This window comes from Canis lupus, chromosome 10 (genome assembly GCF_048164855.1).
Source record: "Canis lupus baileyi chromosome 10, mCanLup2.hap1, whole genome shotgun sequence".
Lineage (NCBI taxonomy): Eukaryota > Metazoa > Chordata > Mammalia > Carnivora > Canidae > Canis > Canis lupus.
The window spans coordinates 59242106-59268394 of record NC_132847.1 but is presented as its reverse complement, the minus strand read 5'-3'; the positions used below and the strand labels follow the sequence as shown (position 1 = coordinate 59268394).

General features: G+C 38.0%; 1 protein-coding gene across 2 annotated transcripts in view; it reads right to left on the bottom strand.

The window, feature by feature from the left end:
* The window catches only part of TMEFF1 (transmembrane protein with EGF like and two follistatin like domains 1), an 80228-nt gene that overhangs the window by 4285 nt on the left and 49654 nt on the right, over positions 1 to 26289 (bottom strand). The window contains exons 6-9 of one of the 2 annotated variants that reach the window (XM_072842115.1): positions 22387 to 22535; positions 20327 to 20392; positions 6567 to 6690; positions 318 to 476 (exon numbers count right to left, since the gene is read on the bottom strand). In XM_072842115.1, the coding sequence (XP_072698216.1) occupies positions 318 to 476; positions 6567 to 6690; positions 20327 to 20392; positions 22387 to 22535 (498 nt within the window). The remainder of the gene's footprint in view (positions 1 to 317; positions 477 to 6566; positions 6691 to 20326; positions 20393 to 22386; positions 22536 to 26289) is intronic. The other variant, XM_072842116.1, reaches the window with a different exon arrangement.

Here is a 26289-nt window from a genome sequence, read left to right as displayed (position 1 = left end):
CTACTACCATCATCATCCCTCAATGCAGTTCTAAGATCCCTAATTTCCTGCATGCTACTGAATATTCTCATGCTCCTTCTGCCTGCAGCCTAGCTATCCATGTAACCCTGAGAATGAGTTTGTGCCCATATTCTAAGGAAGCAAGATAAGGAGAGGCCAGACCTACACAGAAACCTTAGGGAACTAATTTTAGGATTTTTTTCCTAATAGACTGGAGGACTTAAAGCATCTATCATTTTCAGTGTGCTTCAAGGTTCTTTAATTTAATAGCTACCCATCTCTAACTGAAGGTTGGTATTTCTTAGGTCATTACTTACCTTGTTATGCACATGACAATCGCTACTATAATGGCAATCTGTACAGCTCCAATAATTGCTGCAATAAGAACATGAGTGAGCTTTTGCCTACTTGGCACAACATAGAGAATACTAAAGTCCGTCTTTTCACAGTGCTGTCCAGTGTAACCAGATTCACATCTGAAAGGGGGAGGGGGAGAGAAAGATTCCTATGAGAATTAGAAATTTCAATAATCCCAGGTTTTAAAACCAAAAACATACAAAAGAATGATACATTTATACTTAAATACAATTGCCATTTGTGTATTTTCTTAAACTCTATTTAGTACATCTGTTTCACACAGTGCTTCTTTTACCTATCATTATAAGACATTAATTTTAAAGTCACTAAATGATCATTATTACCTTCATTTAAAAAACAGGTACAGAATAGTACATTCAGTGGCCATAATATAGCTAATATCTATTCCTCACTCTAAGACATGCCAATTATTTTCTATTTTTTACAATTATGAATTAGGTGTGGTAAACTTTTGGTAAGTGTGCACATTTCTATATTTAGCGTTATTCCTTAGGCTAGATACTTGGAAATGGGATGACTGAATAAATAGGTATAAACATTTACAGTTCTCTGAACATAGCACCAAATTATATTCAACACACTTTTAGTATACATAATCATAATCATTTAAGATGCAGGGGGGAAATAAAGTTTTTAATGACAGAAACAGCCAAGCAGCCAAATAGGTGCTAATCTTAGAAATTATCTGAATTCCAAGTAAATAAAAAGGCAACAACATCAGCTGATAATAATAATTTGACAGGGGGAAACATTTAAGATATTTAACAGAAATTTCACATGTTTTAGCTGACAAAAGTGTAATGTATAAATTAGCCACCCTTCAGTTAGAACTGATTAATAAAACCTGAAGTGTAAGGATAGCATAGTTATTAACATCCCACACTTCATTTCAAAAAAAGATTTTTTAATAGAGCACATGCAAAGAAACCCAGGAATAAAAAAAAAAAAAAAAGAAAGAAAGAAAGAAACCCAGGAGTAGGGAACTAGGTAGCTAAGGGGGACGTGAGTACACTAATCCCATCCCTGAGGTTCCTACACATTTGCCAGAAAGTTTCGCATTGGGCTTTTAAGTTTACTAGTAGACCAAAAAAAAAAGGACAAAAAAAGTAGTAAGGTTGATTTATAGATCACAGAATGGAACTGAGAGCCCAGAAATACACCCATACATCTATGGTCAACTGATTTTTATAAGGTGCTAAGACCCTCAATGAAAAAAATAATCTCTTCAACAAAAGCTGTTGGGACAACGGGACATTCACATGCAAAAGAATGAAGTTGGACCTCTTCCTCACAACATACACAAAAAAATTCAAAATGGCTCACGGATCTAAATATAAGAGCTTTTTAAAACTATAAAACTCTGAGAAAAAAAAAGAAGTAAAACCTCATGATCTGGAGTAGGCAATGGTTTCTTAGATATGATACCAAAAGCACAAGAAACAATAAAAAGTTAAACAGGATTAAATCAAAATTAAAATCTTTTATATTTAAGAACACTATCAAGAAAATGAAGAGATAACCAAAAGAACAGAACATTCTTGCAAATTATTTATCTGATAAGAGCTTTGTATCTAGAATATATTTAAAAACTATTGCAGGGCAGCCCGAGTGGCTCACTGGTTTGGCGCTGCGTTCAGCCCAGGGCCTGATCCTAGGGACCTGGGATCGAGTCCCACGTCAGGCTTCCTGCATGGAGCCTGCTTCTCCCTCTGCCAATGTCTCTGCCTTTCTTTCTCTCTGTCTCTCTCATGAATAAATAAATAAAATCTTTAGAAAAAAAATAAAATTAAAAAAATTAAAAACTATTGCAAACTCATTAACAAAAAGAAAAAAATTACAAAATGGGCAAAAGATTCTGAACAGACATTTTTCCAACCAAGATCTATAAATGGCAAATAAACACATGAAAAGAAAGCAACATATCATTATTCATTGTGGAAATGCATATCAAAACCACAATTAGATACCACTCCATACCCAGTAGAATGGCCAGAATCAAAAAGTCAGATAATATCGGTTGGCAAAGATACTGTAGGGAATGAAAAATGGCCAAGCCACTTTGGAGAACAGTCTAGCAGTCCTCAAGAGTTAAACACAGAGTTACCATTTGGCCCAGCAATTCCATTCCTGGACACTTACCCAGCTGAAAGTAACACAATTCCATGGAAAAACTTGCAAACAATTATTCAGGGCTATCACTCATTAATAGCCAAAAAAGTGGAAACAATCCAAACACTCATCAATTGGTAAGCAGATTACAAAATGTGGTATTAGAAGGAACAAAATACTGACACATGCTACAATGTGGATAAACCTTGAAAACATTATGTGAAAAAAGCCAGACACAGAAGACCATGTTATACAAGTCCACTTAAATGAAATGTCCAGAACAGGCAGATGTACAGTGACAAAATAGATTAGTGATTGTCTAAGACGAAGGGTGATAGGGAGATTTGGGAGTAATAGCTAAAGGGCACAGAGTTTCTTCTGGGGGTGATGAAATGTTCTAAAATTGATTGTGGTGACTGCAAAACTGAAAAAAAATACTAAAAACTAAAAAACCACTGTTTTTTTTTTTTTAAGATTTTATTTATTCATAAGAGAGAGAGGCAGAGACATAAGCAGAGGAAGAAGAAGGCTCCCTATGGGGAACCTGATATGGGACTCGATCCCAGGACCCCAGGATCATGACCTGAGCCAAAGGAAACACTCAACCACTGAGCCACCCAGGCGCCTAAAACCACTGGTTTAAAAAAAAAAAAAAAAAAAAAAAGAGGGGCGCCTGGGTGGCTCAGTCGGGTTAGGCATCTAACTGTCTTTAGCTCACATCATGATCCTGAAGTCCTAGGATCAAGCCCCAAGTGGGGCTCCCTGCACAAAGGGGAATCTGTTTTTTCCTCTCTGCCCCCTTCCACTGACATATGCAAATGTTCTCTCTTTCATATAAATAAATAAAATCCTAAAAATAAATAACAAATGAAAAAAAGTGGTAAACTTATTAACATAAAATACAATCCCCACAAAATAAAATCAAACCAGTTGTTCAAAAAATCACAGTGACTACTATTATTAGATTCAAAGGAGATTTTATCTCATTGGTCCTGATTTAAAGAGAGTACTTTCTTATACATAGAACATCATCCTCAATAATATAATAAATTCAACAATATAATAAAGTCTTATAGGATTTTTAAAATAATGTCTTTTGTGGTAGGCTAATGGTGAAAAGCCAAAGCTCAATAAAATAAAAACAGTTCTAAAGGGAGCTATAACACTGTCCTAGATACGCAGCTGACAGTTTAGCTTAATCCAAAGATTAAAATCAGAATATCAAGAAGAATGCATAGGCCATATATCATTCAGGCAATCCTCTTTGGATATTATTTTCTGCAACTGATTTTTGGATTATGCTCTCCAAATATCTGAAGTAATAACTTCTAGGTTATTACTACTTCTTCTGTTATTGATTAAAGGCAGATCCAGGCATTTGGTCCTCTACATCCACAGGTCCTCCATAATAATCTCATTCACTACTACGGCCTTACGTGCTGATTCATCCACCCATCCATTTACTGAGCATCTGACATGTGCCAAGTACTGTAGTGGGTACCTGGATACATTAGTAAGCAAAACAAATGAAAAACCCTGATCTGGTTAATCTCTAATTGGGGGAGGGAGGGTCAATAAACATGATAAGTAATGGTTATCTTAGAAGCTGATATGTACTACACAGAGAGAGAGAAGAGAGATAGTTAAGGAAATTATGAGTGCCAGTTACAGGCTAGGAAGGGAAGGATGCAATTTTAACAAATGGTCAGGATATTCTTCCTTATGAAGGTGACATGTGAGTGAAGATATGAAGGAGGTGAGGGAATCTGCTATGTCGACAACAGGAAGAAGAACATATCAGATAAAAAAAGAGTCAGTGCAAAGACCCTGAGGAGGAAGCATGAACACAGGCATGTCCAAGAATAGAAAGTGTGGTGGGCATGGAGTGGGCTAGAGGAAGGGAAGCAGGGGACCAAGACAGAGGTGAAGGAGCCAAATTGTGTAAGGCTTCTGCACTCAGTGAGATAAGAGGAGCCACTGAGAAGGTTTAGCAGAGAAATGACCTAAAATGACTTTCATTTGCAAAGTCTCCATCCAGCTGCTGTGTTGAATATGAACTGTAGAATACAACTGGAGAGGCTGTTGCAATAATGCCAGAGAGAAAAAAATGGTGGCCTGGACTAGGAATAGCAGGGGCTATCATAAGAAGAACTCAAATTCTGGATATATTGTGAAAATATAGACAATAAGATTTCTCAACTGACTGGGTATGGAGTATGAGAGAGAAAAGTCAAAGATCTATCAGAAGTGCTTTATCTGGGGCAGCCTGGGTGGCTCAGCAGCTTAGCACTGTCTTCAGCCCGGGGCCTGATCCTGGTGACCTGGGATCAAGCCCCACGTCGGGTTGCCTGTATGGAGCCTGCTTCTCCCTCTGCCCAGGTCTCTGCCTTTCTATCTGTGTGTCTCTCATGAATAAATAAATAAAATCTTAAAAAAAAAAAAGCGCTTTATCTGAACAAAGGAAAAAGTGGAGTTGGCATCAAGTGACATGAAGAAGGTTGCAGATAAAACAGATTTAGGGGAGAAAAGGCAGAGCAGGAGATCAGCTTAGGTCCTATTGAAGTTGAGTCAAAACATCCACACAAAAACAAAAAGGAGGGAGAGTTCTATGAATCTATGAGTCTCAAGTTGAGGACACAGGCCTGGGATTTATGCAAAGTAGAACCATCAGCATATGTCATGGAAAGCCTCAACGCTTGGATAGCATCACTAAGGAAGAGGACCAAGGCTAGACCTTGGGGCACTCCAACACTCTGAGGTCAGGCAGCAAAGGGGAAGCAGCCAAGAAGATGCAAAGGAATGGCCAGTGAGGTAGCAGAAAACGGAGAGAGACTGCAATCCCTAGAGCCAAGTGAAGAATGCACATCACAACACACAAGAGAGCAACCAACCTTATCAAATGCTACTGGTTGTTGAAAAGCTTATTCGGATGGATTCAAGAAAGATGGGAAGTCAGGAGCTGGAAACAGAGCACAGACAACTCTTTTGAGTTCTACAAAGAAAAGAAATGGGATGGTGGCTTATAGGAGAGTGAGGGATTTTTTTTCCAAGATAGAAGAAATGAAAATATTAATATATTTAAATTATGTATATAGGTATGTATTTATATAAGAATATATGAAACACAGAAAAGGGGGGAGTATTTCTGGTAGGTGAGAGTAAAAAGTCTGTGGGAGTTTTCTTCATATTGCTTCAGTGTTCTCTGTGAACTCAGATATAAGATGGGGGGGGTACTGACAATGTAAAGAGAAGAGGGGCAGTCAAAAGCTGGCATCTAGGACAGAAGGAGAATGAATGGACTGCAGTGCAGAATGCTAACTAGGCAGCTTGTAGGCCACACTTTGAGTATAAACATCACTGATGTTTTGACTAAAAAAGGAAAAAACAGATTCTCGCCAAACTGCAGGAGGCAGGAGTGAGCAAAACAACAATCTCCCCTTGTCTGTGGAAACATTACCTGGCTAATGAGACCAACCTGGTAGGGGATGAGCTCCCAACAGCAGCCAAGAAGTACTACCAGCCAACAGACACCGAACAGCAAAGAGCATTATGATCATTAGGCTGAGAGTTAGGAAATATGAGATCTAGATTTGCTGGGGCTAACCTTGAACAAGTCACATAACCTCTCTGGCATCAGACAGTAGAAGATTTATACTCTTCCCAATTCCACTTCTCTCCTCACACCTGGTTCCACATCCCCATCCCCTTATTTTTAGAAATCTATTTTCGTATATGTTTTATTTGAGTTACATGTGCTCTATTCTGAACACATTCTTTAGTCCCTAAATCACCTTGTGACAGATTGCCTAAAAACCAAAATAGTGCTGGAATATGGCCTATTTTTATATGAAAAATGTATTAAAAATGTTAAGCCTATTATCTTAAAACCCTAATATGACATCTGGTTTTGATTTTGCATATACTTGCCACCTTTTTCCAAATGATGCTAATTTATTTTTTGACTCAATTGCAAATAAATATTATGTTTTGCTAATATTTAATCCAGATTTCATGGTTTTCTACAGGGCAGTGACTGAAGGGAAAAATTCCTCACCTCTGACCTTGAGGTGTTGACCTACCTACAAGAAGCCTTCTGAGTCGAATAGACGAATTCACATTTCCCATGGATGCAGTAACCATTGAGGTTTTCAGGGCAAGGCATGTGGTTTCCAATATAAACATCTTCTCTTTGATCACTAGCATCTTAAAAGAACATAAACTGGGTCAATAAACAGTGAAAAGCAAACTGAAAAATAGGGACTTCTCAGAAGTTCTGACAACAAATAAATGTGCAGGGTAATTTGGAAAAGAAAATTATCAGATAGGGCCAAGGTCTCATTATGACATAAACACAGCAAATACACTATTTAGATTTAAAGCATTTAAAAACAGTTGCAGGATGAGCTACTGTTGTTTACAATCTGTCCCCAGAAAACACAAATATCTTGGCTAAAGAAATAAATACTACCTCTACAAGAAAGCTCATCTCTATGACCAAGAATATTACAGCATTGGTCTTTGGAGACTTACTCTAATCATTTACCTGAGGATTATGAAATAGAAGCCAAAAAGACTGGAATGGCAGAGAGTAGGTTATGGGAATCTTAAGATGTAAGGTTTATGTTTGGAATGAAAATTATCAAGTGTATTGATTTTTTTCTTCAAAATGAAAAATAGCTTTGCTGTTTTTTTAATCTGGTTTTTCTTAGTATGTTATTGTATAAAAAATTCAAATAATATAGAAAATAAATAAAACTTTAAATCACCTGAAACCCCTCTATCAAAAGAGAACCATTGTAAACAGGTGGATGAACATCTGTTCAGACTTAGGTATATCAATTTGAACTGAGCTGAGCTGAATAAAGAAAATGGGAGTATGGTGAGTAATTTCAAGTCAGAAATGGGAAGAGAGGGGTGCCTGGGTGGCTCAGTCGGTTGAGCATCTGATTTTTTATTTTGGCTCAGGTCATGATTTCAAGGTCATGAGAGAGAGCCCCGAGTGGGGCTCCAGGCTGAGGCGTGGTGCCTGCTTGGGATTCTCTCTCTACCTCTGTCCCTCCCCCATCTCGTCTTTCTCACAGAAAGAAAAAAGAGAGAGAGAGAGAAAAGAAAGGAAGGGAGGATGGAAGGGAAGAAGGGAGGGAAGGAGGAAAGAAGAAAGAAGGAAAAAGGGATGGAAAGGAAATTTTAAGAATCAGGAGAGTAAGAGCAGGAAAGATGGAAGCATGAAGACCTAGTCCTCAAAATCAACTTCATGCATTCATTCTCTCTATCCCTTTCTCCCCACCCGCTCTGTCTCTGTCTCTCTCTTGTACTTGCATACGCACATACTACTCACTCATTCATATACTCACACATTCTGCAATGGATTTTTAAACTTTTTTTTCTGGTATATACATACATACATACATACATACATACATTTATCCTCAGCTCTACAGACTCAAGAGTCCCCCATGTTGATAGGTCTGTCCTTCTGTAGGAAACATTCCCAGTTTCCTGTCAGTTTCTAATAGTTCTAGCTTAAATTCTGTGCATTATTAGCTGTGTGACCTTGAGTGTACCACTCTAAGACTGAGATTCCATAACTATAAAGTCAGGATAATAACAGGACCTATACTTTACGGGGTTGAGAGGATAATGTGAGATAATTCATGCGTGTACAAGACCACTAAAAGAATCAGCTGTCTATACAGCACATCTTGTAACAGCAAAGGTTATCTCCCCAAATATAAATAAAGGTATTGATATAATTTGAAAAGTACTAATGGAAACAAATTAAGAAGGAATACAATAGGAGGCTGTGTGAATGTATATGTGTAGAAAAGGGGAAGAACAAGGGAGAAGTGGGAATAGAGGTACCAAGTGTGAATAAAACAGAAAAATGCAAGTTTTCTGGAGACTGAAATGTACACACAAACAAAAAAAAAGTCTAACAATTATTAGGCTCAATGATAGGACAACTAAAGCAGAAAGATTGGGTCATCTCTAACAAAACCAAACTGATGCCATTTTACCTCAAAATTTATATATTTACATTGTACTAATTTATGGCTATGAAGAAAGCTGAACCAGAAGTCAAGAAATCCAACATGCAAATTCTCAACTTTAAGGTATTTCTGCTATTTTGCAACCTTGGTCAAATCACATCGTTTCTCTAAGGCAGCTAAAATCAGCATTGTCTGATATGAAAATATGTTTCTAGTAAACATATTTTTTAAAAGTAAAAAGAAAATAGGTAAATTGATTTTAATCATACATTTAATCTAATATATCAAATAAGTATCATTTCAACATATAATCAATATAAAAAATTGTGATTTCTTTTTACATTGTCTTTAAATCTTTAAAATCCGATGAGTACTTAACACTCCAGCACATCTCGATTTCAACTGGCCATGTTTCATGTACTCGATATCTACATGCTGCTAGTAGCCACCATATAAGACAGCAACAGTACAGATGACTACTCATTTATCCTTTATTGACTATCTTCCATATGCCAGGCACTCCGCTAGGTGCTGGGGACAGAAAAATATCCTGCCCTTGAAGGGCTCATAAGGTCTCCTCCCGCTCCCAAACTATAATTCTGTGATGGCGGAAGAAATCAAACCATCCTTTGGGGCTGCTATAATCCTGGGCATCCACTTCTCCACTACAATACTCGTAATATTGTCTTACAACCATTTGGGTTTGTTTGTTTGTTTGTTTGTTTGTTTGTTTGTTTGTTTGTTTTGGGCCATTTGGGTTTTTAAACTTAGTCTCTACACCATGAGACTGTGAGCGCCTTAAGAATCTAGTATTCATTTCTGTATAACTCCTAACACTTAAAACATAGTACTTTTCTTGCCATGGTTTCAAATTAAAAGTGCTGCTCTACATTTGCAATCAACCCATAAGTGACTTGAGGAATGCAACTGTCTCCCATAGCACTCATCATCCTGCATCTTCTCAGAACATGATACTTTCATGGTGTGTTACACCACCAAGTACATAATAATAGGACTACAGAGACTAAGGTTATGTACCAACCTATAATAATAAGATCTTACAATGCATATAATAATGGTACTCTATAGGTCTATAGAGGCTGTGGTAGTGCACTAAACTACCATAAGAAAGCCCTATAAACAGCAGGAAATTTCAAGAATGCAGAACTGAAAGCTATCAGAGAATCCAGCTACATCACAGGAATAAGAGAAAGTTAACTAAATCAAGAACAGGATTTTGAGAAATTAGTAAACAAAGTATAGCACCAGTAGAAGGAACGTGGCATCAGGCTCTAGACAAAGCAAAGCCATGTAAAAGCATGGACATAGGTGAGCTCGGATAGCTCAGCTGGTAAAAACACAGACATATCCAGTAAGGATGTGAAGTCTGTGGCTGTCACAGAGTCCAAATTTAGCATTCCGCTCAATGCTGGCTTTATTCATTCCATTATTCTTACATACTATTTCTGTGCACAGCCATATGCTCAGCTAAGCTACAGAAGATATAAAGAAAAAGTATACATGGTCCCTGCCCTTAATAAGCTTATCATCAATTCAGGGAATCAACATATACACACACAAAGCTGAAAAATACAATGTAAGAGTTCCTATATGATAGTTAACATTAAATGACAAAAGGTTTTTTTTTTACAATACAAGGCTCTATGTACGAGAGGTTCTACAAGAGGTTCAAGTTTAAAAGAGAGCTTACTGTAGGTGATATTACTCAAGGAAGGATTCATAGAAAGGACAGGACTCAAGTAAGGTCTCAGCATATATTTAGATTTATTTAGGTAGAAGAGTGGAATTTATATAATCAGACTTATTTAGATAGAAGAGTGGAAACCAAAAGGAAGGTAAAATGCACACAGCATTCCCAACAAAAACAGGAAGTAGATGAACTTTAGTCCAGAGCTGTATATTCAAATTGGGGAAGGGTGTAAGTCAAAGTTGGAAAAATAAGCTAAAATCAGATTATGGAAAATTATGAATGCCAGGTGATAAATGTTTTCTTTTCTTTTTTTTTTTTTTTAAAGATTTATCTATTTGAGGTAAGGGAGAAGAAGGAGAAAATCTTTAGCAGACTCCCTGCTGAGTGCAGAGCTGGACATTGAGCTTGATCTCATAACCCTGAGATCATGGCCTGAGCCAAACCATGAGTCAGACACTTAACCAACTGAGCCACCCAGATACCCCGAGAAATGTGTTCTCAGTCATATGGACAAGGAAGACATTGAAGGCCGCCTAGCTGGAGAATAACACAATGAAAGTCACGTTTTATATCTTTTGAGAGTGGTTGCCAAGGGCTGGTGGTTAGGTGGAATGGGGAGTGACTGCTAATGGGTGTCAGGTTTCTTTTGGGGATAATGAAAATGGCCTAAAATTTGATTCTGATGAGATGCTTATGTAATTCTAAATATACTTTTTAAAAAAAAATTAAACTGAGGGCACCTGGCTGGCCGGGTCCGTAGAGTTGGGGGCTGAGTTCCAGCCCACGTTAGGTGTAGAGACTTTTTAAAAATTTTTTTTTTAATTTTAAAAAACTGAATTTCAGGGATGCCTGGGTGACTCAGTGGTTGAGCACTTGCCTTTGACTCAGGGTGTGATCCTGTGGGGAGCCTGCTTCTCCCTCAGCCTCTCTTTCTGTGTCTCTCATAAATAAATATATCTCTGCCTCTCTCTGTGTCGTAAAAAAAAAAAAAAAAAAAAAAAAACTAAATTGCACACTTCAAACAGGTGAACTTAGTGGCATGAAAATTATACATTAAAAAACTGTTCAGAAATTTAATTGTCTAAAAGCATACAAGATAAAGAGGCAGGGTAACTAGAAAGACCAGGTGACCAATTAGGAAGTTACTACATAATCCAAACCTGTGGCAATGAAAAGCTGAGCTAGAGCTTAGCAGTAAGAATAAATACTAGAGATAGAGAAAAAATAAATTCAGCTTGAAGGTGCTCTGGAATGAGCCCTCAGCAACTCAGAACTGGAAGAGCCTTTGAGGGCCATCTGGTCTGATAAAGGAATCCCTTTAGTTACAACCCTGAGATCCTGTTTCTACTTTACCACTTTCCAGAGGTAAAGAACTCAACACAATTCCAATATTATCAAATGTGCCTTATGTTAAATGAAATCTTTCTTTAGCTACTGATTTCCCCATATCTGTTTACCCCATAACATCCCCATCCAACAATTTTTTTTTCTTTAGGTCAAACATCCCCAAGACCATTCTTTAGATAGTTTGCAACAACCATCTTTACAAGTAGTATCCAGCATTAACTCCTTCAATGTACTTTAGGCATTTAGCAGAACAGGACTAACTTCATTGAAGATGCTTTTAATACAGAATTATGCAAAAGGAAAGAAAATATGCATGAATTCAAAGAAAATAAGGTCAATAAACACATGAAAGATGCTCAACATCACTAATCATTAGACAAATGCAAATCAAAACTACAAGACAGCACCCCCACCCATTAGAATGACTATTATCGAAAAATAAAAATAATTAAGTGTCGGCAATCATGTGAAGAAATTAAAACCTTTGTGCACTGCTGATGAGAATGTATGACATAGCCACTGTGGAAAACAGTATGGTGGTTCCTCAAAAAATTAAATATATAATTACCATATGACCCAGCAATTCCATTTCTGGGGATATACGCAAAAGAACTGCAGGGTTCAAAGAGCAACTATATACCCATATTCACAGCAATATTCATAATAGCTGAAATGTGAAAACCAACACAAATGTCCATCAATGAATGATAAATAAAACACAGTCCATACATTTGATGGAACACTATTCAACCTCAAAAAGGAAATTCTGACTTATACTATAACACAGATTAATCTTGAGGACATTATGCTCACTGAAATAAGTCAGTCACAAAAAGACAAACACTATAGGATTCAACTTGTATGAGGTACTTGGAGTAGCCAAAATTATAGAAACAAAAAGAACGATAGCTGCTGGAGCTGAGAGGAAGAGTAAGTGGGAAGCTATTATTTATTGAGTATAGCTTGTTTTACAAGATGAAAGGGCTCTAGGGCCTCTGGGTGGCCTCAGATGCTTAGCATCTGACACTTGGTTTCTCAGGTCATGATCTCAAGGTCATGAGATTAAGTCCCACCTGGGGCTCCATGCTTAGTGGGGAGTCTGCTTTAGGATTCTCTCTCTCTCCCTGCCTCTGCTACTGCCCCCATGTGCATGCACTCTCTCTGAAGTGAATAAATGAATCTTTAAAAAACACAGATGAAAGAGCTCTAGAAATGGATGGTAGTGGTGGTTGCACATCATGAATGCATTTAATAGTACTGAGCTGTGCACTTAAAAATGGTTAAAATGGTAAATTCTGTTTTATAGATTTTACCAGAATTTTAAAAATTGGCAAAAAATGACTCTAAATATGAGTCTAAAGACAGGAGGGTTCAGTAGAGCAAATGTAGTAAGCTGAGTTCAAATTGAGACCTCTAGTCATCCAAAGTATTTATTAAGCACTTATTATATTCCAGGCACTACATATGAATATATGAAACAAGCACTTAAGATTAAGCTCTAAATCAAGGCTAGAGAACAAATGTTCACCAAGGTGATGGCTGAGAGTACATTAAAGTTCCGAAGGAAATTAAGTAAAGAAAGCAAAGGAGCAGAAGCGTATTCTGGAATAGCTGTGATATAAGAAAAAGAGCAGCAGGGCTTAGAGTCAGAAAGCCTGAATTCTAGTCCTTGCTCTGCCATTCTACATGCCACAAACTCACAGCTTCAGCTTCTTCATCTGCAAAATGAGAATAACATGGTTGTGATAAGGATCAAATAATAACACAAATATGTGAAAGCACCTGACACAAAAAGGGCGCATGAGGAATAACTATTGAATGGATGAATACCCTATTGATACCACTTATTAGCCACATTAAACATGATGTAGATTACAGGGAGACTCACCAATAGTGAGACCTTTGACCACAGCCAGGTACCAACAATGAAAACAGAAAATAAAAATACTGACAATCATCATAATAACATCGACAAAAATTCAGAGATATAGCATTTAAAAATCAGAGTAATCCTAGGCAGTAGATATTAGTGTCCCCCCCACTGTATAGACATGATCATTGAGGTTCTGAGAAACCAGGCCACAGCCTTTAAGTGTAGACCAAGTCTGATTCCACAGAGCAAGCTCTTAACCATCACACTATTATTTCACCAAACTACGTTGGGAGATGCATAGGGAATGGACAAAAGCAGAATGTCCAAGCACCTGCTCTCTGGACCAAGTAAATTAGATTAACTTCAAAAAGGAAATGTAAAAAGGCTTTAAAGATGTAATAAAGCACAGTTTCAGAAACCACAGCACAGATGTAGCTTCGCACAGCAAGAATTGGGCACAGAATGGCCTTCTCCAAACAATGCCCTTAGGCAAGTGGTGACAGGCTCCGTGAACAATAGCTGCAATTGCTCGACTCTGAACAATGTTTGTGTGTGTGAGATATAAAAAGTATACTTGGTCACCCAGTGGCTCCTTCCACCCACAGAGGCATTCAGAAACAAATCTACCACCAGCGGCAGTGTTTTCAAATACAAAGGAGAGTATGGTTCTAAGCGATGATGTTATAAGAAAACCCAGCACCAGATGGCCTATCTGCAAAAGGCATGTTCCACTGGCTGGCTGTCCTGGTGCATCAATGAACAACCTAAATAAAGCATAAGGAGTTGCTATTAACAACCAAGACATGCACCTGGTAGATCATTTGCTGAGGCCACAACAACCACATCACCACTACATCAGTAACTCTCTGGCTCATTTCTACAAATTCCTACAGTTAAGTAATTCAGTATATTCTCTCTTATTTTCCCTATACTACCCTGCACCCCAAGCTCTGTCACTAACCTATTCCTCCATACAGCATTCCCTAACCCCAGTCTCCCAAGACCCCATCCACCTATGGGGTTAAATTACCTATGTAAGTATAAAAGCCTGCCTACCCTCCAACACCTCCCACTGTCATTCCTAAATCCTTCTATTTTCCATACAAACCCTAATTCCTCCTTTCCTATCCTTTCCACACTGCCCAGTGAAATACATTTTCTGATATAAATAAACTCATCCACCTCCTCAGCCATTCTTCCCTTAGGAAGTACTCCTTTCTTTTCCCTGACATACCAAGGATCACATTACATCCTATATCCCCTTCCCTTCCACTTTCCCCTGCTGTGCTTCCCATTGTCACCTCCAGATCAGTATTCCATTCTCCTCTCCCAATGACCTTCATCTCTTAGGCATCTGTGCCATCTACCCAGACGGCCTTCTAAAAATCCTCAGCATGCTCATCAATCCTCATCAATCCCACGCTTTACCTGCTCCATAACACACACTCTCAGAATTCCAAGATTCTAGCAACTGGCTCAGTCTTACCTTTCAATGAGGGCAATTTCTCAAGACCACCTTAGAAAGAGCTTATCAAAAGAGCTGTATTAAAATATTTAAATGAGGAGCACCTCAGTGGCACAATCAGTTAAGCTTAAGCATCTGATTCTTGATTTAGATCAGGTCATGATCTCAGGGTCCTGGAATCGAGCCCCATGTCAGGCTCCACATTCACAGAGGGGTGGCTGCTTGAGAATTCTCTCTCGCTCTGCCCCTCCCCCTGCTCGCACACACTCTCTTTCAAAATAAATAAATCTTTAAAAAAAAAAAAAGAATATTAAAACATAGAAACGAGAGTCACCAAGTAATGGGTAAAATAATATCAGTATTTCAGTATTTCTGGTAGCGCTGGTCAGCAGGAAGAGAGGCTATTTAGAGGATGAGGCCAAACAGGGGATGAGGGTTGGGGGTGAAGTGAAGCTCAGGAATGAAGCAAGAATGTCTTGGAAATAAAAAAGGTTGTTACGGTTAGATTTTAGGCTGTATGAAAATATCCTTTGGATAAAAGTGGCCGCCACGTTGAAATGTCACATCCCACAGAGGAACTTCCTGGGTAGAGAGAATGTTAGAGACTATGATAAAATGTAGTATACATGGGGTGTATTCATTTTTCAAAACTGATACCTTAACATTCGTATATCTCACTGAATGTAAGTTAGACCTCAAAAAAACACCTGTAAAATAAGAATAATGATAAGTGGGTAGAGGTATACAGAGAAAATAAGAATGACAGAATGCTTAAAACTGTTGAAAGTGGATATTGGGTACATGAGGGTTCATTACACTATTCTGTTTATATGGTGTTTGCAATTTTCTATTGTCAAGTTTTTTAAATATCACATACCCATCTCCTAAATACCTCATGCTCAACAATCATACTCTGTATGGCTTCAATATCTACAATAGTTTCCAACACTATAATTTCAATATTTACCACAGGTTTCCCAACAGCTCAAGAAGAGCACTAATTCAGCCACCATGGACATTCAAATGTTCCATTTCATGAGCACTACTCTCCAAGAGATTGACTTTAAAAACTCTTCCCTACTGAGTACAATCTTCCAATGTGTGTCCAGTTTCTTGCTGATGTTGTATTCCTGCTTTTCACTTTGTAACCTCCATCCCTAGATCCCTACCTACCTAGTCTTGTTTGTGTACCAGGGACACAAGTACTTATTAAAGGCCTCCTATAAATGCTTGTGAGGACAAAAAAATAGAAGCAAATGGGGGGAAATACAAAACAACTACATTTTACCTCTACTCACTACTAGAATATGTCTTAACTCTTTCACAATTTGGATTTCATATTTATAACTCAAGAGAAACTCCTTGGTCCAAGATTACCAATGATTCCCTTCTCTTTAGAGTCAATGCTCGTCCTCTGATATCTTTATGCGACCTCTCCGTTTTGGCTTCTGTGCCACCCTAGTCATCTTGTTTGTCTCTGGATCCTGATTCTGCTTCATCCTAAATCAAGCCTCCTCTCCTTTGTAATATGCTGTCTAATAGAACTTTCTGCAACTCTCATTATGCTCTTTGTCTCCCCTGTCCAATATGGTAGCCACAGTCCACATGTGGCTATTTAAATTTAAATTAATTGAAATGAGGGCAGCCCCAGTAGCTCAGCAGTTTAGCTGAGCCACCTTCGGCCTGGGGCGTGATCCTGGGGATCCAGGACCCCGCGTCAGGCTCCCTGCATGGAGCCTGCTTCTCCCTCTGCCTGTGTCTCTGCTTCTCTCTCTGTGTCGCTCATGAATAAATAAATAAAATCTTTTTTAAAAAAATAAATAAATAATAAAAAATAAAAATAAATGAATTGAAATGATATGAAAAGTTTTGTTTCTTGATCATGCTAGCCTTATCTCAGGTGTGCAAGAATCTAACAATCTGCTCTATAATCTCTTACTCATTCTCAAGACTTAGTTACCTATCACTTCTATTTCCAAGGACTGACTTGTAAATTTATGTTAAATAAAGTCATCTGGAGAATTCCACAAGAAATTCAAGCTCCAAAATTAATCACCTCCACCATCAACTCCTCCTTTACCTTACTTCAAACACCTTCCCCTCCCAACATCCTTAGTTCTATAAATAGAATCTATCATCCAAGTCATCTGAACTCTCTATCCCTCTGATCTAAGCCAAGTCTATTCCCTTTGAATCTACGTAACTGATCTCCTTGCCTCCAGTCCAGTATATATAATAATGTTGCAACATTCCTGCCAGGTATCATTCATTCAACTAGTTAACTTTGCAGCCTTGTCTTTTTCAAATATATTAAGATTCTCCACTGCCTACAAATAAAGTTTAAATTTCCTAGGACAACATAACATTTAAGACACTATACTGGGCAGCCCGGGTGGCTCGGCGGTTTAGCGCCACCTTCGGCCCAGGGCCTGATCCTGGAGACCCAGGATCAAGTCCCACGTCAGGCTCCCTGCATGGAGCCTGCTTCTCTCTATGCCTGTGTCTCTATGGCTCTCTCTCTCTCTCTCTGTATGTGTTTCTCATGAATAAAGAAATAAAATCTTTAAAAAAAAAAAAAAAAAGACACTATTCAATCTGAGGCACCTGGGTGCCTTCAGCTCAGGTCATGATTTTGGGGCCTAGGATCAAGCCACACTGGGCTCCCTGCTCAGTGGGGAGTCTGCCTCTTCCTCTCCCTCTGCCCCTTTCCCCCACCCTTACTCATGCTTTCTCTCTCTCTCAGATAAATAAATAAAATTTTAAAATTTTAAATAAATAAATGAAATCTAAAAAAAAAAGATACTACACAATCTGGCCCCAAGCTTTCTAGTCTACTCTCGCCTTCTACTTCTACTCTTAAGCCTCCTACTCTCCAGACAAAAAAGGACTCCTTACCATTCTATCATAACATTTACATCCACACCTCCGCTCATACTCTTCTACTCTCCTTAAATATCCTTTTGACCTCTGTTAAATCCAAAGATCCTTCAAGGTTCAGTCCAAAATCTACTTCTTCCATTAAGTTTCTCAGATCCTCACTATCTTCCACCAAATAGTAATCTCTTCTTTTCTGAATGCCTATTACACTTTTAACCACTCTACACTGATGACAATAACCAATTTCTACTTTGTTACATTATATTCATTTCTTATGATATCAAAAGCTCTTTAAAGATGAATGTCATGTATTAGATATCTTTCTATCCATCAACAGTCTAATAAAATGACCAGTGTAATATAGGCACATAATAAATTATATCTATTGATGATAATTTTATGAGTTATAGATCAATTCTTCTAAAAAAAAGATTTTATTTATTTGAAAGAGAGACAGACATAGCAACAAAAATAGCATGATCACAGAGGAGAGGGAGATGCAGGCCCCTGCTAAGCAGGGAGCCCAACATGGGTGAGCCCAGGACCCTGGGTTCATGACCTGAGCCAAAGGCAAACACTTAACTGAGCCACTCAAGTGCCCCTATGGATCAATTCTCATGTGTAAAGAATTATCAGTATCTCAAAAGTGGCCTAGCCACTAAATTATCCCTGTAATTTTATCAAAGGCAGATAAGTATTTGGGGCATACACAATTCCCCAAATATTAAGTATGAGTTTCTACTTACTGAAAAACAGCCTTCATATTCTGGTCATGTACTAACAGTATAGAGAATAAAACCGGGGCTGATCTATTATGTCTCCTACGGGAATACAGAAGATTTCTATTTTAAATACAGCACTTGTATCAACATAGGAAACTGATATTTCAGGAGCTCATGAGATATAAATGATTCAGGTGTGACATGATTCTAGTGAGGGAAATAACAAATTATTCAATGATAATAACAGCTACCATTTATTAAGCACTTATGAGTATGTCAGAAACTGTTCTAAGCACTTGACATGTATTATTTAATTTTTTAGGATTAATTATTTATTTTAGAGAGAGTGTGTAAGCGTGAAGTGGGGGAAGGGGCAGAGGGAGAATGGCAGAGAGAATCCTCAAGCAGACTCCGAACTAAGCACGGAGCCCAACACAGGGCTCCATCTCATGACCCATGAGATCATGACCTGAGTCTAAGCCAAGAGTCGGACACTTTACCAAAGGAGCCAGCCAGGCACCCCTGTACTATTTCATTTTTATAAAATTATGAGATAGGTACTGTTATTATTCTCATTTTACATTTAAAAAATTTTAAGATTTTATTTATTTATTCATGAGCGACACAGAGAGAGGCAGAGACACAGGCAGAGGGAACAGCAGGCTCATCACAGGGAGCCCGATGCAGAACTCAATTCCGGAACTCTGGGATCACGTCCTGAGCCGAAGGCAGACGCTCAACCACTGAGCCACCCAGGCGTCCCTTACATATTTTTTAATGTAAAGCCTGCTACTCCCTCTCCATTTGCCTACCACTCTCCCTGTTTGTGTGTTCTCTCCATCAAATAAATATATAAAATCTTAAAAAAAAAAAAAGAAAGAAATTAGGCAGAAAAGGTGGATTACACATCTAAAAACAATTCTTCATTATTATAACCCAACAAATGGATAGAAGATGCATGTGTGCAAGAGCAATTATATTTAAGTCTCAAAATAAGAGTCTCAAGATCTAGACCTGCTTCAGTTCTCTAGATAGAACCTCACAGAGCCTCAATGTTCCCCTTGATCCTTAGCCCTCACCGTAGTTGTAAGAATCAAATTAATCAAAGAGCATTGGACTTCAGGTCAAGGAATTCAATCCCTGCTACTCTGACCTTTACTACATGTAACACTCTGTACAAATAAATCCTACAGTTTCTTTGAGCTGTATCCATTCTTTTGACAAGTATGGAGCACCTACATCTGTGCCAAACATTCTGCCAAGAATTAGGAATACAAAAGTGAACAAGAGAGATACAGTCTCCTGTCCTCATAAAACCCAGGTCCTAGAGGGGGATACAGATGAGTTAAAAAAGAGAATTATAATTAACATAGGTTAAGTGTTTGGATAGGAGAGTATATAGAGAGGCACCTAATCTAAACTTAAGGAATCAATGAATACTGCCCAAGAGGAAATGACTTCTAAGCTAAGGCTTTAAGGATGAATACTAGTTAAGGGAAAAATTCCAAGCAGAAGGATCAAAGACTGGTGCAAAGAGGGCAAGCATTAATAGCAGATTCTAAAGAAGTAAGGAGGATTTAAATAGCAAAGATGAGGGATCTTTCTGTATAATTTCTTGCAACTGCATGTGAATCTGCAATTATCTCAATAAAAGTTTTAATTTAAAAAAAGCATACATGAGAGTATTCTATAAACTGAGAATAAGCACCTTACCTATTTCATTTCATAGTATTACTAATAATATACCCTATAAATTCTCATAGAGAGCAAAATTGGAAGGATCACTACTACTAAGGACAGCTAGTGACCATATTTCAATAGTTGGCCAAAATTTGGAAAATCATGATTCAATACCTTTCACATCTGGTCGATACTGTAGTCCATCATCTTTTTTTCCCAACAAACTAGTGTCATCTGTGTCTATAAGAGAAAAGTTTTCAAATTAAGACATAGGACGTTTAAGTCATACCATGAAATTCGCAAATATTCCAAATGCTGCAGGTCCTTCCCAACTCTGCCCACTTATCCTGCTCACGTTTCCCACCACTCTCTTGATTTATTGTGCCATTTCTATCTTAGGCCTCAAGGCATCCCAAATATATACATGTTCTGCAAGATGAACAATCTAATTTCATTTAGAGTTCAGCTCAAATGTCATCTCCTTAAAAAGTCTTCCCTGTGCAAACTAAAATAACACCTACCCCGAAGGGAAAGGATTAATCCTCTCTCCAAGAGACAATGGTCTCAGGATTTACCTCTCCTACCACTGTTTCCCTGGAAACCTATCAGTTTAAGATCAAGGTAGAATCTCGGCTATGTTATCAGACAAAATTTAGGACAGAAATGACCCCAGACTGGTGAATTGTATTTGGACTGGGAAGACTGTAAATGAACCACAAATGCCTGTTGGGAGCACAAGCTTCAGCTTCCTACTACATAGTGAGGGAGGAAAGCAAAGGTATAGTTAGGTATGAATGGAAGTATTATCAAGAGGACCAAGATAAAAGTTAAGGACTAACTACTCCAAAGGATTCTACATAAAATTTCAATTTAACAAAATTCTCAAGCTTGACCAACTTGAAGTTGAAATTCCAGATAGTACCATTCAATGATGAACCAGTTCTTCATAAAAAGTATTATTTCTCTAAGCTACTGTTTCAACTTAGGCTCTAAATGCCACTCTATGAAAGAAAAACAAACTATAAATTTCTTTAAGATTAAGGCTAAGTGAACTATCTACCTAAAAGGGTCTATCAGCAAATGGTTTGCTCTCCTAGCCTCCACCTGGAAATCCTCTAATGAGCTTCTTGAGTATCCTCTGGTTAGACCAGGGTACTGGAATCCCTTGTGCAGTATTTCACAATTAATTTATTACAATATAACGTACTAAACTTTGGCTTACAACATTTTCTCTTAGCTTAAATAAAAATATATCTCTTAGTACGTCCAAAAAAGGTAGGAAGGATGGACCTGCCAAGCAGGAAAGATCTACAAGTCCATGAAAATGTGTTGGCTCTTCTACGCTGTATATTACTAGGAAATGATATATTATCCTAGCTCATATGTATATTACTAAGGTAAGAAGATAGAGAATTTCTGCCTATAGTGACTGGATATTTCTAGTCAAAATGGAAAACAAGATCAAATTCTTACTTGGTATCATGGCTCTAAACTATGACAAGGGGATCCCTGGGTGGCTCAGCGGTTTGGCGCCTGCCTTCAGCCCAGGGTGTGGTCCTGGAGTCCCGGGATTAAGTCCCACATCAAGCTCCTGGCATGAAGCCTGCTTCTCTCTCTGCCTCTCTCTCTCTCTCTCTCTCTCTCTCTATGTCTATCATGAATAAATAAATAAAATCTTTAAAAAATAAAAAATAAATAAACTATGACAAAAAAAAAGCAGAAAAGCAAAAAGAATTTTAAATTGAAGGTAATAATTTTTCCTTACATTCTATAACCTCACACCAAAATCTCTAACAGTACACAATGTGTAGGGGCGAAAACTACAGTGAGAATGTGAAAATAAAGTAAACTTTTATGCTCTAAAAAAAGATGAATATATGGCAATGCTTGTAGTTTTACTATAATTAAGATAAGTTAACTATTAAACAACTATAATCATTTTAAATTTGAGACAACCTTTAAGAACTATAAATGTATCTACAAGTCTATGTTAGGAAGAACTTAGTAACTACATAATCAATAAAAAAGCATGGTTCGAGTATTGAGAAAATGAAAATAAATGGAAAAAAATCTAAATTAGTAACCAAAGAAATTCGAAAATATAAAGAAAAGAAACAAAAAGAACATCAAAGACTTCTCATTTTACAAATTTTGGAACACTACCAAAATGACAAATAAGATTTCAGACATAGAATATTAAAGACAGATCTCTCAATGAGTAGAATGGGTTTTACCTGTGCAATGACCAAGATGCCTTATATCAATTTGTTCTTGCTTTATACAAGATGCTTCTCGAACAAAACAAGGATTGTTGTAGGAACTCCCATCAGAAGCACACACAGGATTAAAACTGTAGCCACTGCAATCTATATTACATACACACCTGTTGGAAAAGACAAAAATTATCTATATTTTACAACAAAAGTATTTCACAATGCTGTATTTCATTTTCTTCTTTTCTGCTTTCTGTTAACAGAAGTCAATATCTCGTTTTAAGTCACTATGATAAAAGATTAAGCAAAGCGAACACCCGAACACCCGTCTAACAATTTCTTTCAGGTGAGAATTTAGAGGTAATTTCATCCAGATATTATTAACCAGGTGGTTTCCCAAGAATTTTTATCATCTACATACAATAATCAAGAGATGTCAAATGTCAACAATGTTAATTAAAAAGCAACATGGTGTAGTGGAAAGGACACAAAATTATGAGTCAAAAGTCATGAATCCAAATCCTAGTCCAAATAATTACTAGATTTGTGCCGATTCTTCCCTTAAGTCTTAGTTAACTTATCTGTAAAATAGAGGTTATAATAATATACTGACCCCCACAAATAACTGGGAAGATGAAAAAATATAATTTGATATAAGCCATGTAAAATGAAGGCCTTCCAAAGCATTTTTAGCTGAACATCTACCTATATCGTTGAGTTTACACTGAACACTGAGACTGCATAAGGAAGTCCTAGGCATGGTCACTCCTACCAAGAACGATAAAATCTAATTGGGAATATAAAAATTTTAAAAAAAATAGAGACTCTTTTGCTTCCAGCAACACTGCAGACTCAGAAGCTAAATTTCCCATTGAATACAACAAAAAATACAGGAAAAGCATTTTAAAATATTCTCTCAAAGGCATTCATAAGTTGACAAGAAATAAAGGAATATTCAGAACAAAAGTTAAACAAAAGTTAAATGAAGACAGGAACAGAGAAAGGTCAATCGCATTGGTTAAAGCTGATTTTCACCTTGAAAGTGTTTACCAAATTGGATAAATTCAACTATCAACTCTTTTAGCCTTGAAGGCCCCTGGGAATAGAAGACAAACAATACTGACCTACCTAAGATGGGGAGTTTGAAGACCCTTGAAAAGCTGGTACCTCAAAAAGCTACAACTCTCAGCATGTAGATAAACTAGAAATGAGCTTCTATATTCCACAGGAACTATTTAAAGGGGGTAAGGGGGTGCTGCCCTGAGCCACGGCATTGGAGAGAGGGAAGAAAAACATCTCCCCTGAGAATTAAAAACCACAAGCCAACCCTCACATGGGTAATTACAACTTAAAATACTACTTGGGTGTTCTGAAAAACCTCAAACCCAGAATTTATTTTAAGAGCCAAGGACTGGAAGGGGCCCTAGGCAAATGACAGAAGCAAATGCAATCTCCTTTGGAGAAACCAACTTTGCTATCCTTGACCTCAAACATTTTCCAAGATACACTTCTGAGAAAAATAAGCAGATCACACACTCACTCAGTCATATCTACAACAAATAAGGAAATAAAAATACCATGAATCGAACAAGTTGATTTGAAAATGAACCAAGCAAGGGCACCTGGCTGGCTCAGCTGCCAGTGGAGCATGCAATCTTAATCTCCCTGTCATGAGTCTGAGCCCCACATCAGGGGTAGAATTAACGTTAAAAAAAAGAAAGAAAGAAAAGAAAGCGAAAAGAAGGAAGGGGAAAAAATGAACCAAACAGAACTTCTAATAGATAAAAAATGTATTATTAGAAATAAAAAGCTTGGGGCACCTGGGTTCATTTTAAGCATCTGCCCTCCATTCAGGTCATGATCTCCAGGTCATGAGATCAAATCGTGTATTGGGCTCTGTGCTGGGTGGGAAGCCGGCTTGGGAGTCTCTCTCCCTCTCCCTCTGCCCCTCCCCCTATCCATGGTGTGTGTACTCTCTCTCAAAAAAATAAATAAAAATTAAAAATTAATAAATTCAATAGGCAGATTTAACAGATTAGAGAAACTAAAGGTGAGTTAGGGAACTGGCAGATATGTCAAAGGAAATCACTCAGACCATAGCAGAGTCAAAGAGGTGGAACATAGGAAAGAAAGATTAAGAAACATGAAGACAGAAGTGACAGAATTAAATATATACTCATTTCACAATTTAAAACTTAAGAAAAAGCAAGAAAAAAATTTTAAAAATTCATATTTATTAAAGTCAGAAATGGCTTTTACATTTTGGGGGAGGGGCAAAAGAATGTGACAGAGGGACGCCTGGGTGGCTCAGAGGTTGAGTGTCTGCTTTCGGCTCAGGGCGTGATCCTGGGGTCCCGGGATCAAGTCCCACGTCGGGTTCCCCACAGGGAGCCTGCTTGTCCCTCTGCCTGTGTCTCTACCCTTCTCTGTGTCTCTCATGAATAAATGAATAAAATCTTTAAAAAAAAAAAAAAAAAAAACAAGAATGTGACAGAGACCACATTTGGTCTGCAGTGTAAAATATCGATCAACTGGACTTTTACAGAAAATCCTTGCTGAGAGACGCCTGGGTGGCTCAGTGGTTACACATCTGTCCAGTTGTGATCCTGGGTCCTAGGATCGAGTCCCACACTGGGCTCCCCACAGGGAGCCTGCTTCTCCCTCTGCCTATGTCTCTGCCTCTCCCTCTGCATCTCTCATGAATAAATAAATAAAATTCTTCAAAAAAAAAAAAAAAAGAAAGAAAATCCTTGCTGACCCCAGCTTGACAGGATATAAAGTGAGCAAAACTGGAATAACAATAAATGAGAAAACGTGACTAAGGGAAGATTATAGAAATATTTCAGGAACAAGAAAAGGCCCAACAAAAAAGGCAAGATACCACAGCAATCCAGGAAATGATTTGGCAGTGGGCACTGAGCACAACTGTGACCAAGTGTAGGAGAAAGTCCGCATTCTTCAGTGTGATGGTACCACTGCATGTCAGACTAACAATGGTGAGAACAAACCACAGCTACTGTCCTCAATGGCACATGAGGAGAGAAAATGAAATTACCATGCCAAGGAAAGTCCAGCTCAGTGAAACTATGAGCAGAGGAGGAAAATATTAGACTCTAGAGGCTGCTACTCCTGATTATAGCATTTACAGCTGTTGGCACACTGGCAACGGTGCAGAGGGCAGGATGCCCAAAGCATAGAAGTGTGAACCGGGGTGGAAAGAAATCACTTCAGTAAATATGCCAAATTCAAAACATTTAACGACCATTTACTCTGCACCTACTGTGTGAGAATGCTCACATTTGCCTTATTTAATCCTGACAACAAATAATTATAAAAAGGGAAGATGAATAAGAACAAAGTTAAAAAGCCCAAGATCAGAGCACCTAGGCTCAGTGGCTCAGTGGTTGAGCATCCGCCTTCAGCTCAAGGCGTGATCCCGGGGTCTTGGGATCAAGTCCTGTATCGGGCTTCCCTGCATGGAGCCTGCTTCTCCTTCTGCCTGTGTCTCTGCCTCTCTGTGTGTGTGCATCTCTCATGAATAAATAAATAAAATATTTTTTAAAAATAGAGTGATTTAAATTTGAGCTTGGGGGCACCTGGGTGGCTTAGTGGTTAAGCATCTGCCTTTGGCTCAGGTCATGATTCCAGGGTCCTGGGATCGAGTCCCACATCAGGCTCCCCACAGGGAGCCGGCTTCTCCCTCTACCTGTGTCTCTGCCTCTCTCTGTGACTCTCATGGATAAACAAATAAAATCTTTAAAAAAGAAAAAAAAAAAAAAAAAGCCCAAGATCACAAAACATAACGTGGCTGGGATGGTGTTCTCTCTACTCATTATAGCTGTTGTGTAAAACATAGAACTCTGCACAGAAAGTGACAAATGAAAGGAGACATGAATTTTCCACATTTTTAAAAATTTTTTTAGT